The sequence below is a fragment of the Megascapheus bottae genome, chromosome 5 (genome assembly GCF_031878675.1).
Source record: "Megascapheus bottae isolate mThoBot1 chromosome 5, mThoBot2.hap1, whole genome shotgun sequence".
Classification (NCBI taxonomy): Eukaryota; Metazoa; Chordata; class Mammalia; order Rodentia; family Geomyidae; genus Megascapheus; species Megascapheus bottae.
Window position 1 is genome coordinate 1,124,215 of NC_143513.1, and position 13,888 is coordinate 1,138,102.

Genomic DNA, 13,888 nt, shown 5'->3' on the forward strand with positions numbered 1-13,888 from the left:
AGCAGGACCCACCCAGCAAAGCCTGCCTCCTACCTTTTCGAAGAACCCAGGACACATAAGAGTTTTTTGTTTTGTCAGTTCTGGAGCTTGAACTCTGGGCCTGGGCACTGTCCCTGAGCTCTTTAGCTCAAGGCTAGCACTCTGCCACTTTGAGCTACAGTTCCAGTCTTCTGGTGGGTTAATTGGAAATAAGAGTCTCATGGACTTGGCTGGACGTGATGGCTCACACCTGTAATCCTAGCTACTTGGGATCTGAGGATTGTGGTTCAAGGCACTAAAGTCAGTGAGACTCTTATCTCCAGTCAGCCACTAGAAAACTGGAAGTGGCATTGTGGCTCAAGAGGTAGGGCATTAGCCATGAGCTGAAGAGTTCAGGGATAGTGCTCAGACCAAGTTCAAGCCCCACAACTGACCAAAAAAACAAAAACAAGTCTCATGAACTTCCATGCCCAGGCTGGCCAGATAATAGTTCTTATAAAATCTCCTTTTATTTTTTGGATTTTGAACCTAGGGTCTAGCACTTGCTATGCAGGTGTTTCTCTGTGTGTAGTGGCACCTTGAGTTGTCTCTCTGCCCTGTCCCTGCTGGCCTCGTGACCAGTCTGGCCCTTAGCAGTCCACTCAAGCTCTTAGTGACAGGCATGGACTTTGGTCCTGCATCTAGGACTAGGAGTCTCTGTGAAGTGGCCCCAAGGGTCAGTTCAGAAGGGAGCCAGCATGGCAGACAGCTGACAGGTGCTGCCCGAGGTCACCTTGTGCTGCAGCTTGGGACTTCAGTGGAGGATTCCAGGGAACTGGTGGCTGCATTCCATCTGTCTGCCCTCGGTTCCTTCCAGTTGGTCCCAGCGTGGTATCCATTTGCCTCGTTTGGGGCAATGGCTTCCCGTACAACTGTGAACTTGATTTCTCTAAGAAAGGCTATAGATCCTCACACCCACCTTTCCTCACTGTATGCAAGGCTCCCTCTCACTACCGCTGCTTGGCTGGGCTATGTTGGGGCTAGAGGTGCCAAATGTCTCTCTGGGCTTACGAGTCCCTCCCTGAAGGAGAAGGGGAGGTGGCAGGTGGGTGGCCCCATGTTGGTGTGGAAACATGAGTCCTAGTCCCAGTGGTTTGGTTACAGGGACTTGGATAAGTGGACCCAAGGAGAAGAGGAAGGGAGCCCCAGAGCACAGGACCAGAATACCCTCATGGGCAGAGGCAATGGAGACGTTGGGGTGCTCTCACCTCCATAGAACAGTGTGGAAGGGGATCATGAGTAAAGGGTCCACTGGCAATAGAAGTGTCCTTGTGAGTATAGCTGGGTCCCCTAGCCCTAGAGACACTAAAAACTGAAGGTGTGGTTCTTGATAACATGATGTGAATCACCTCAAAGGATGCTGAGAAACTATGTAGAGGTACCCGAGTCCCCACCACAATACCTGGAAAGAGCCAGCCAGGGAGATGGGTTGGGCTTAGGTACTGGGGAGACCAAAGACCATTTCGAGCCCTCTAGTGTCAGTTTGTGCCTGTTAGGCCTGGAGGAGCAGTGCCCTGTGAGGGAAGAGGTAGGGAATTACCAGGGCAGAGCTGGTGAATGTCAGCACAGGGGCATGAATTTATTCCTCTCTGTACTGGAGATGGTAACATATGCAGAGAGGCGAGAGGCAGGTGGGTGACCATCCCACAGCGGACTGCTGAGCCCTGACAACACTTTGCTCCCAGAACATTTCATCACCCGGCACAAGGGATGCTTGTGGGACAGCAGTCCCAGCCAGCATCCAGATGGAATCTGTCCACGCTCGCTGTCTCCTACCCCTACATGGAGCTTTGTCTAGTTCTCTCCAGACCTCTGCAGACTCCACAAAGTGCTTGGAGCATTTCTGCCTGGATAGCCAGACTGATGGCTCACTCAAGCCTGCTGAGTAAGTCAGGCTTAGACATGTTACCCTGGAGCAACACAGCCCCCGTTTGCATCAGCAAAAAGCCCCCGCTGGAAATAAGTGGTCACCCCGGGCTACTGGAACAATCTCTGTTCCTAACTTCTTCTCTCAGGGCCATTTTTTTTTCTTCTGAGTTCCTGCAGGTAGGGGATCCATACAGGCAGGCTGGGTCTCGAGCAGCTAATTGAGAGCTGAGTGTCCACCCAAGCAGCCAATGGGAAGCTAAGTGTCCCACAAGCTGCCAATGGGGAGCTACTTGGCTCCAGAGCTCTATAGAGCTTAGAGGTCAAGATGGTCCTGGAAGGTGTGCTTCCACCATGGACCCAGGACTGGAGCAGGTTCCCCTCTCTGAAGTGGAGCGTCCACTTTTCTATCTTGACCTTTTCTGTCCCCTCCTCACTCTGGCCCTATACAAACTTCCCATAAGAGGTAGCCCCTGCCTGCAGCAAGGAATTGGGGTGCAGAACCCTTGTCCTGACTAGTGGTCACTGAGGCTGCACCTGGGCTGCTGAGGGATTTAAGGAGTGAAATGACGGGATCTTCCCTAAGCCATTCCTATGTGGAGCTGAGCAGCATCGGCCTAGGTCAGTGTAGAGGCGGTCTCAGGATGAGCCATCCACTAGGACGAGGGCCTACGGAGGCTCTGTAGTGACCCCAGTCCTGACACTTACCTGTCATGGTGCCACAGAGCACGCGCCATAGCCAGGACCATGCCTGGGGCAGCTGGTTTTGCTCTTTAAATCTAGAGAGGAGAACAAGGTGCCTGACCTCAACAGGAGGGACTGGGGCAACTCCATTCAGTAGCCCAGCCCTCCTGTCATTCCAGAACAGCAAGTCCTTGCTTCTGTGACTAGTATGAAGGGCTGGACTAAACGGGAGGCCTTCTCTTCTCTGGCAAAAACCCTAAGACTGGCCAGGCACTGTGGCTCATGCCTGTAAGCCTAGCCACCAGGGAGGCTGAAATCTGAGGATCACAGTTTGAGGCCAGTCTGCGTTTCCATCCATGAGACATTTACCTCCAATTAAACACCATAAAGCTGGAAGTTGGGCTGTGGCAAGTGGTAGAGCACTAGGCCTTGAGCAAAAATCTTCAGGGACAATATCCAGATCCTAAGTTCTAGACACCCCCAGCCTCCCACCTCCTGACTGGAAAGATAACAGGAAGTCAGCTAGGGTTACTTCTCAGTCTAGGTGTCTTTCCTGCTAGTGGTTATCAGGTCTTCTCCAGGGAAAGGGGGTTGGTGTTTACTGCTGGAAGCCACATACCTGAGAGTGGCCACAAATCCACCTGTGGGTGCAGCCACAGACAAAGGTTATGTGATCTTTCTTGAATTCGCCTACACATGCCAGGATGCATTTATCCAGCAACCCCAGTAGATAAACCCATAGTGGTCCTGACAGGCTGGTGTCACCTGGAACCACTGTCCCACAGCCTGACTGGCTCAGGGCCTCCCCTATGCAGACTAACCCTTCAGCCATTCCAGAATGACACGGGAAACAGGATTCCCAGGATGTGTTGGTCCTTAGCTCTGGTCTCTCAGTCTGTGGTGGCCCAGCATGTCTTCCCTGGAACAAGGCCATCTGGGAAGGAAGAGACAGCTGACTCCCAACTCCCACCACACAGTAAGTTTAAGGACATTAGGGTACTTCCCTCCTGTTCAAAGAGACAAACGCAAGAAAATAAGGTAAAACAAGTTAGTTTGAGTTGGCTAATGAGCTGCATCTGCAAGCAGAAAATGTTTCTTCCTATCCTTGAGACAGTGACTGCGTCCTCCATCCTAAGCAGGACTGGTAGGAGGTGCCATGGGCTTTCAGACCTCGTCCACAAGAGGCATTCTGGTGCCCTGTAGATGCTCCCAGGTCTGCAGGCTGGCTCCCACACCTGCCCCTATCCTTCAGGCAGTGACATCAGCCATGGCAGACTCCAGGGCGGCCTCTCTGGGGCAATAGCAAGCTTTGTACCATGATCCCAGCTCTATGAGACCTCTGACCACAGGGGAAGAAGCTTACCAAGCTGACTGGGTTTTGCACTGAAAAATTTATGCTTTTTATTCAAAGAAGTGAGCCACCCCAGTCCTTGTTGTGGCTGCCAGCTGGCCCGCTGCGGGAGCAGATTTGAGGTAGGGTGAGGGTCTGTTCCCCAAGCGCTGTGTTCTGGCCAGTGAGTTCTCTGCACTGCAGCTGCCGCCTTCTGGACACATTTCCACACTCTCTGGGGCACATTACTGAAGATACATCTCCCTTCTGGAGGGTTATTTCTGGTTAATTCTGGGAATTTTCTGGGCAATTAATTCCAGCTAGCCTTTTAGGGATTCACTACTGAGAAATACTGCCCAGACAGCAAGCAGATTAGAGAAGGCACACCCTGGAATGGGGGTGAGGGACAGATGACAGCCAGAGGGGCTGTGAGTCAGATGTGGGCTAGGAGAGAGGGAGGTTCCAGTGGGGGTGTTTTGAATTCTATGCTCACCCTGAGCCTTTAGGTAACAATAGATTTCTGGAACCCATTTGTAACGATATAAGATCTACATGAAAAACTTACAGGATTTCTTAAAGCTATGCATGGTTTGACCAGGGCTTTAGTACCAGGGATTGGTACTGGCTGGGCCCAGGGGCCTGGGGCACCTCCACCAGAAATCATGGAAACACCACATACAGGTTGGCATACATGAGGCAAATGTCACACATAGACCCAGAACTTCTTAAATACAGATTTATTGCAAACCAACACTGAGGAGCCGAAGCAACTTTGCAGGCTGGACACCCCATTCTCCTGGGTCCCTGGACAAGTGGGACGAGACACCCCGCTTTCCTCAGACCTCAGCTGGCAGGACTTAGTGGCCAAACTGCGGCTGCTGTGTCTAAAAAGAGAAAACAGGCAGTGTGCCAGCTCTGGTGGCTGGGTAGTCCCAGGGCAATGTCTCAGGGAAGGTGGTCATTAACCAGGCTTGTTGGAATGAAGCTGCACTGGGATGGAGGCACACAGGTGTGGGACCCCCACACACAACCACACCATGCACTGCAGTATGGCACAGTGGCTGCTCCTGCCATGTCCTCCTCCCAGCTACTCATCCTCGACACTGATTTCTTGTTTGTTAAACAGGACAGGAAGTGGAGAGAAATGTAACACAGAGAATAATACCAGGCACAAAGAATAAAAGTCAGCATAGGAATGAATGACTCAAAGCCAAACAAAAAGCACAGGGCTCTGACACTGCACCAGTCCTTCTGGAAGATCGCCTGCAGGGTGAGGCGAGGAGTGGGCCAACCAGGGGACCACAGAAAAGAGGAAAGAGAGAGACACACACACACACACACACACACACACACCATGAGACCTCCTTTTGTTGGGTGAGGCAGTAATGTGAAAATCTCAGGATGTTGATGGCAACTTCAGGAAAAAAAGACAAAGGATTTCTTGAGACCACTTGTGAGTGACATAATTTTGCTTCCTGAAGCAAAGACATCTTCACAGGGACTTCACCAGCCTGGTGGTCCTCTTCTCTTCTATGACAGCCAGTGTGACATGTCTGGACCCACAGAGCATCATCCAGTAGTAATATACTTCTCCCAAGGGATGGCAGCCATCACCGTAAACCAGAACTCTATGACCAGGTGAAAGCAATGAGCCAGCTGTTCATGCAGCTGATGGGACACCTGTGGAGCTATGTCCACTTCACTCTCCTAGGTTGTTCCCCCAAACACTTGGGGTTTGCAGGTCAGGACTGCTTCCCAAGAGCAGGATGCCTTGGGCATTCATGGGCTTTGACTCTCATGGCCTGTACATGGTGCCAGGGCACAGAGCCCTGTAGTGTCACCAAGGCTGCACAGGCAACGGGCAGTGCCAAGTGATGATTGCATCAGGCACAGTGAGGACTCCTGCAAGCAGCTGGGGCATGTACAGCCCTGTCCCTCGGCCCTGCCCCTCTGTCAGATCTCCACACCTTGGTTTGGTGTCAGTAAGCAGCGTTGGCTGAGGGCATCAAAAGGTAGGAGGAAGGGTAGGGGGGTACTGGGGTGGTACTAGGGCCCCAGAGAACAGGCGGGATGGACTGTAAGCTGTGAGGAACAGTCTGATGCCAGTCACCAGGAGTCTTCACTGTTGGGCTGGCTTAAAGTGAGACACTGTACCTTTAAGTCTAGGAAGAAACTCTTTCCTCCTGAGGGCACCCCAGTATCAAGGCTGCTCGGGGGCCATGGCTAACACGGTCTGCTAACAGGCTTCAAGACATTCTGTGGTCTCTGAGGGAGCTTGGCTCTTTGCTCCGGCCCATGGTTTTGTGCCAAGCACCCAAAGAGGAGGTCTCATGGGAAGCACGAAGAGTGTCATGCAGTGATGGCCAGGCTCAGTCCACTTCAACGAGCAAAGCACAGCAACTGCAGCCAGACAGCCCACAGCTCTGTCACACCTGGGCCTGAGGCTAGGTCCTACATCTCTTCCTCACACCTAGAACATGCAAACAGGTCCCCCAGTTTCTGCTAGGAGGTTGAGGCAAGTCAAGCACAATTACTGCATGTGAACACACTCAGGAAGAGGCCAAAGGGCCAGGGGTCCCACAGCAGCCCAGCAGCAGCTCCACTGCCACGCCCCGCTTGCCCTCCCACTGGCATATATGTCTACCTGTCAACTTCCACTTTCCCTGAGAGCCCTGCAACTCCCCACCCCCACCCAGAACACAAGCAAGCAAATAGAATAGTGTCAAAACAACAGCAAGCAGAGAGCACAGGAGGAAAGAAACGCTGCCTTCAGTGGCTGGTTGCTGTGGAGACAAAGCGTGTGCTCCCAGCATGTTGGGATGCGTCCCTCCTGCATTTCAAACACCCTCCTTTAGTGCTGGCCCTGCACCTTCTCCGGGACTATCTGGAGGTGCAAGGTCAGTGTGGAAGGCAGGTTCCCCCGTCAAAGAAATGATGGCTAGGGGTGAAGGAGACAAGCAAGTCCCTGGCATGCAGGGTGCTGAGGGGAATGGCTGAGGGCCAGGCCTCGGCCCCCCTGCTGGCGAGGGTTTCCTTTCCTTCCGGTTATTAAAACTGCACAGCCCCCGGGGAGATGTTGAACATGGCAGGGTCGAATCGCTGGCCTCGGAAGGGAGAGCCTTCAGCATCCCACCCCTTCTTCAGCATCTCATGGACTTTCTACAAACAGAAAATAGAGAAATTAAAGGGAATCACAAGGCACTGCATGCGTTCTCCTAGAAAAGACCGACTGTGGGCACAGAGCCATCCTGCTTCCTCTGGACTTGAGGACTTGCCTTGGCAGGACCAATTGGTGGGAGGCTCATACACCCTGGACAGCTTATGCCAGGGGAAGTGCTGAGTGACTGCCAGTTCCTCCGCAATACTGTGCTTCCCACAGGCTGGATTTCTAGCCTTCCATCTTCTGTCTCCAGTAAGTGCTGGCTCTCCTTATGGTTCATCTTCTACCCCCTTTCCACTAAGATATCTGCACAAATTACACACAGCCTAAAAGGCCTACATTTTGCAAGGACCCGTCTAAAAGGCAGAGGGGATAGCCCAGCCCTGTGGGGACATGACTAAGGTTTGCAGAGGTGTGTCAGATCCCCCTTTTCATGGGAGGTCATTTTTGTCACTGAGAACTGCATCACCCAATAATCCAGGAGGTGATGTAAGGGAGAGACGGCCCATGTCCAGCAGTCAAGAACAAATCAGCAATGCCTCACTGCTTCCTTGGGGACACATTCAGAGCTGGTAGACTCAGGTCCTCCCAGCTTATGGCTACTCTGCCACTATCTAGCTTCTAACCATCAGGAATAGACCTGAGGGAGGCATCTGTACCTAAGTTAGTGTGCCCTTATTAGTTGCCACTGCAATTATACCCAAGGATGGGATAATCTCTCTTCTCTTCCAACCACAAGGAACGGAAGAGACTAGCTGGGTATGTAGCCAGGAGTTACCTACAGAGCACCTATGGTCCCCACAGGAGACACCACTGCAGACAGACATCTCTTCCTGCATCACAAAGCTAACAGGATTGAATACCGTGGAAAATTCCTACTGCCTGATGAAGCACTTAGTACCACAGTTTTTCCTTATATAAAACACAACTTTCCTGACAAGGAAACCTAAGTGAAGCAGCAGAAAACATATCAGACAGTTAATATAGGAGCTGACCCCCAACTTTTAATGGGTAACTCAGGTCAGAAAGTAGGATGACTAATTTGAGTAGAAGACAGTAGAATAGGATCTGCGCAAGGGACACCTATTGAGTGGCTAGGGGCACAAGCACGGTTATAGGAAGCCACCTTTGCACACTCTGGAGGGCCTAGTCTCCATCTCTGTCCACAGAAGGTAAAGCTGTCTCAAACACAGGAATAAATAACTGAAAGAGTCTGAGCCAGCTGAAGGACAAAGAATGGTAGGAACTTGGTGGCTGGGTGAGGGTCCATTGTAGGAAGCCCAGAAGGCTATTAAGCTTCATCTTACAATCAGGGGAACCGAGGTGCCATGATCAGGACTCAGACCTTTCTTAAGGCAGGAGTGTGGAGCAGGTGTTTTGTGTGTACCCAGTTCACACATAAGGACTAATGGCTGTACTGAAGATGGTATCTGCTGCTATGATGTCACGGCGAATCCCATGGGCTCAAGGGATCCTAGACAGGCACTTCTGAGTGCAGACTGAGCAACAGCACCTGTGTGTGCCAACCTTTCTTCCTAGGTAAGAGAAATTTGTTCAAAGAAATTAAAATTAGGGAGAAAAAAAAGAAGGGCATTCAATTTGTTCAGTCTGCAATGGGTGACCTCACAGTTACAGCAAAGGCTTTAAAATAACAAGAGACATATTAACACTTTAAAATTAAAAAGCTTCAAAATACACAGCATCTGTGGCATTAGAAGCACAATTTGAAATGCTGGCAAATTTAGAAAACTCTGAGTTCACACCATAAATGGGCATCGATGCCAGAGCACGCTGGTAACTGTGATTGTGCGGATACACACAGCAGATGGAGGCTGGCAGGAGAGCCTGGCCCCGCTTCCTTTCCCTCTGCTCCAGTAAGTAGTAAGGTCTGGTGATCCTAGCAAGTAGCCTCACACTGCCCAGGTAACTCTCAGAGGACTGTTCTGCCTGGGAGGTATCTCAGAGGACCAAGTGTCAACACATGCTACCTGAGGCTACCTAAAGGCATAGACATGCACTTCCAGGTCTGCTGAACAAGAAGAGCAGCTGGGTATGCCCATGGTCACACCTATAATCCTAGCCACACAGGAGTCTGAGGTCTGAGGATCAGGTTTCAAGCCAGCTCAGGCGAAAAAGAACTCATCTCCAATGAACCACCAAAAAGCCAAAAGTAGAGCTGTGGCTCAAGTGGTACAGCACCAGCCTTGAGTGGAAAAGCTCAAGGACAGCTAGCTCCCTGGCCCAGTCCCAGAAAAAAAAAGAAAAAAGCTAAGAATATTTTCCACAAGATTTCTAGGTGGTCTGCCTTATCCTCGTTTGCCTGTTGCTGAAGGCCTTCCTGGGTAACTTCCTAGAGCTATACATCCCTTGAAGGTCAGAATTCAGCCTCAAACACAGGAAAATCAAAATAGTCTCAAAACAGATCTTTCCACTAGACTACAGCCTCTGCCAGGCCCTTCCTAACTGGATTGTTGCTCAGCCCCTGGTTCTTTGGTGCTGGTTCACGAACAGTGCGCAGGCACCAGGCATAGGCAAGCCCTCAATGGCCCACTGCTGGGACTTTCTGTTCCACCTTGGTCTCTGCAGTGTCCGGGCACCCAGCAGGGCAGCCCAGAGTATCAGCACACGTCCTCTCCAGGGTGGCAGGGCACAAGTGGCTGCATGCACGTAAATGTGCAAGTGTACGGTGTATGCACACAGTGTTGTGTGTAATAATATCAACTTCCGATCCTTGAGGCTAGCACATTCCTGGCTGACAGTGAGGATGGTGGTATGATTTTTAAGTCAGAACTTCTCAAAAGATGCCTCAGTTTTTTAGAAATGAACAGACCACCCTGTTCCCTGGCATGAGTAGTAAGCTGTTTGGCTCTACCAGAGTGAGGAACTCTCAGGCCTCCAGGAATGGAAAGAGTGACTGCTTCCTGCAAAGGCCCATGGATGAGACTGCACAGCAAGGCTGACTATTCTTGGGAAAAGATAAGGTCCACAAGGTTACCCTCATTACTAAAAAAGATGAACTTGCACTCCTCCCAGAGGGCATTTGTACAGAATGCAAAGCAAGAAGAGAGGAAAAAGGAAACAGGAAGCTAGAAGCCCCAGGCCCCAGTGCAGATCTTACATTATGGCAACCCCCGCACAAGTGACATTGTGACCATTAGTGCCTTCTTGTTCTGTTTTGACTTGTATGTTCTGCAAGAGATATAATCACAGGGAACTTGAGCCACAGGTAAAGTATCTAGAACATTGTAGCTTTGCTCATATCTTGTGGCTACAGTCTGGAAGACTTCACTGTGGCTTAACAAATGCATTGTTTTTTCTCTATATAAAAAAAGACTCAGTGGTAGCTTCTGGTGAAGACATAGAGCCACCAGCCCTTTACAGGCTGGTCCACTCCTGACAGAGTATACTTCTAAAGGACATGTAGAAGGACGTTCTAACTTGCCCGCAACACTGGCTTGTGTTTATGCTCTCCAATAAAACTATTCTTCACCTCCAGAATACATCTCAGCCCATCTCAGAGACACAGCACTGACCTAAAACACGGGGGTAGACAGACAAATCAGGTCCCACATCTGTGGCAGGTGGCCACAGGTCAAGACAGCCTGGCTGTTTATATTGTAGGTGCATTCCAAGTTTCCCTGGCCGCCTACAAGACCCCTCGTCTTTGGCACCAAGCAGACCCTGCATAGACATTCTTTAACCTCACTGTGCCTTGAAGGGAAAGTGGCAAAGCTGAGAGGAGCATTCTCTGCCAAAGAGAAAGGACCAGGAGTAGGCAGGGACAGCAGAACAGAAAGGGCTAAGATCAGATCTGGGGTCAAACCCACCCCTGTTGCTTGAGCTGCTGTGAGACCTTGAACACATTCTAGGACCTTGAAACCTCTCTTATGAAAAAGGACCATCTTCCTGGAAGTTCTGTGCAAGGCTCACTGCCAGTCAATCCACCTGCCCTTAGGAAGCTCACGCTTACTCGATGCCCTGGCATGGTGGGACCAGGGGAGGGGAAGGGGAGAGGAGAACACCCACCCACCTCCACAGGCTCCTTAACCTGGGGCCTGGTTGAGGGGCACATCTGGGAAGACAGGCCATAGCAGCTGGCACAGCAGCAGAGCATACAGAACACTACTCCTGTGACCTGTATACACCACCCTAGAGGACAAGGACAGGACAATCCACAGGGCCACACAGGGAGGTTCCTGTCAGAGACAACAGGGACATCATGTGAGCCAGAACGGCTTTCCTGGAGCCTGGTTGGTGCCTGGAAATGGATCCTTCCCTACCAACCCTGTGCCATGCCCAGTGTGCATACTCAAACCACGGTGTGAAGTGGATGGGTACTGTAACAAGAATCCTATTGTCCCCCCAAGTAGCTACTCTCAGGACTATCAAAAGAAAAAGAACTACTTTTGTATTTATCTAGCCAGTCATTTCCTTTGTCATGGAAAGACTGACCTGTGCACTCTTCAGGCCAGCTTGGAACCAGCCTTCTGCACTCCCAGTGTGTGGGGAACTTCCCTCCCCAGCTCCTGACCTCCACTCGCAAACATGCTAATATAATAGCCAACCCCTCTGCATCAACGCATCAGTATCCCACCCTGCTCAAGTCAGCACTTAAGCTGGCCAGGCTGCCTGGCACATCCTCCACCATGGGGTCCAGGGAAGTCACATACGTGTGAGGAACAGAGGTAAAAGCCATCAACACTCTCCTTTACCAAGATGCTAGTACGGGCAGGGTATAATTCAATACCTTTCAAGGCTCTGGGTCTTGGCTCACATGTGTAAGAGCTAGAACCCCTGAAAGAGGACACGGAGGGCAGCCATGTGCTGGCCAAGGCAGGGCTGGCCCACCCACACACTGCTTTCATGCATGACCCACTCCTCTGATGCAAGTAGCCCTGTCACCAGTACGAGGTGGACTGTGGCGATCGTACCAGCTCATGGCTCTGTGGCTTGCCCTGCAGCTTCTGGTGGTAGTCAAAGGTGAGCCTGTCTAGGACTGCCTGCTCCTCCTCGTCCACCGTGGCCATGGAGCGCTCTTTGTTGATCTTGTCGATGTCAATGGGCTCTTCTCCTTCCAGAATGGCACTCCACCAGTACTCACCCACCTTGCTCAGGCTCACCTGGAACAAGAGGGGCAAAGATGTCTATCAAGTTGGTGTATGTGTGTGTGTGGGGGGGGGTATGGGAAAGTGAATACCAGGGGTCTCACAGGAGCTACTATGTCTGAGGACATGCTGGGGGACACATAACAGAACTGCATCCTGCAGGCACTTTATCTGTCTTCGCAAAGTCCCTAATCCTAGGTAGAATAGTGCCTACCATGGATGTCCACCCTGTCTACACTCACAGGAGGCCTCTCCTAAGAGAGGGCCCTAGTCCTCCAGGACCTGGTTCTGGGACATCTCAGCCTGTCACCGTCCTGCTATGGAGAGCCTATCTGTAGTGTCTACCAACCCCTTCTTTCATTAATAAACCTTTCTTCCAGGAACACCGAGACTCCTAGCAGGAAAAAAAGAAATCCCATAAGTATGATGGTTTATTTATTTATCCCCCATCCACCCATGGGGCTTGGACTCTGGGCCTGGGTGTTGTCCCTGAGCTCTGCAGCTCAAGGCCACTGCCCTACCCCTTGACCCTTTTACACAGCACCACTTCCCATTTTCTAGTGATTAATTGGAGATAAGAGTCTTGTCTTCTTTAGTGCTGGGGCTGGCTTTGAACTATAATCCTCAGATCTCAGTCTCCTGAGGAGCTAGGATTCCAGGCGTGAGCCACTGCGCCCAGCTTCCAAAACATTTTATCCTGGAAGGAAGCCCTGTACCCATTAGCAGTTGCTCCCTGTTTTGCCCTCATTTCCCCCCAATAAATGCCTCTCTTCTCACCCCAGTAACTGTATTGAGTGTATTTCTATATGTTTATCTGTTCAGGGCATTTCACTCAAATGGAATCCTGAGATAGGTCTTTTGGTGTCTGGCTTAGTTCACAAGATATATAAAATGTCCTATAGGTTCATCCATGCTGTAGTATGTGCCAGCCCTTCTTCATTACTTTTCAGGCTAAACATGTCTCCTTGAATAAATGTATCATATTTGATGCATCTAGTCATCTGAAGAATTCTTAGGTTCTCTCTACATTTTGGCTATTATGAATGATGTTGCTATGAGCACTTACATATTAATACATGTTAGAATTCCTGTTTTCAATTATTTTGAGTATTTACATGAAGATAAAACTGCAGAGTCCCCTGGTTCTATTTAACTTTTGGCGAAATCACCAGATTGTTTTCTACAGGGACTGCGTAATTTCACAGTTACATTCTCCATATTTCTTCATATTTCTCCATATTCTTGCTGACATTGTTGTCATACTCAAGTGTGACTGGCATCTTTGCCCTAATAGCATGTGGGCAGCAGCAGGCTTCTCACTGCTACCAAAGCACAGGCCACCTTCAGGCTGAGTCAGCAGACAGGATCTAAGGATCTAATAAAGGTCCGAGGTGTCATTTCATCATTGTAGTGGGTGCTTACTTAGCACTAAGACTATCTTCTGCTGCCATGCATGTGGATGTGCATAATACTATGAGGCTTGAACTCAGGGCCCTACAAGCCACCTCTACAATCCACCCTACACTCTTGCACACTGTAGCTTCCCGTCCCTTTCTTCATCTCAGCCTATGACACTAGTCCAGTCATCTGGCTTATCCATATCCACAATGATAATCCCTATGGAAGTACTGGTTTTGCAGGCCAGTGAGCTTGCTTCCTTTCCTGGGACTAATGCTCAGCCAGGCTCTTATATGACAAGCAGCCACACATCTGCGTGTGGACATG

At 50.5% G+C, this 13,888-nt stretch overlaps 1 protein-coding gene across 3 annotated transcripts in view; it reads right to left on the minus strand.

Annotated features, from left to right (window-relative positions):
• Positions 1 to 4,620: 4,620 nt before the first annotated feature.
• Nudcd3 (NudC domain containing 3) overlaps positions 4,621 to 13,888 on the minus strand; it is a 93,453-nt gene continuing 84,185 nt past the window's right edge. For 2 of the 3 annotated variants that reach the window (XM_090332498.1, XM_090332500.1), the window contains exons 5-6: positions 11,990 to 12,178; positions 4,621 to 7,057 (exon numbers count right to left, since the gene is read on the minus strand). In XM_090332498.1, the coding sequence (XP_090188624.1) occupies positions 6,947 to 7,057; positions 11,990 to 12,178 (300 nt within the window). In that variant the 3' untranslated portion in view covers positions 4,621 to 6,946. The remainder of the gene's footprint in view (positions 7,058 to 11,989; positions 12,179 to 13,888) is intronic. The other variant, XM_090332499.1, reaches the window with a different exon arrangement.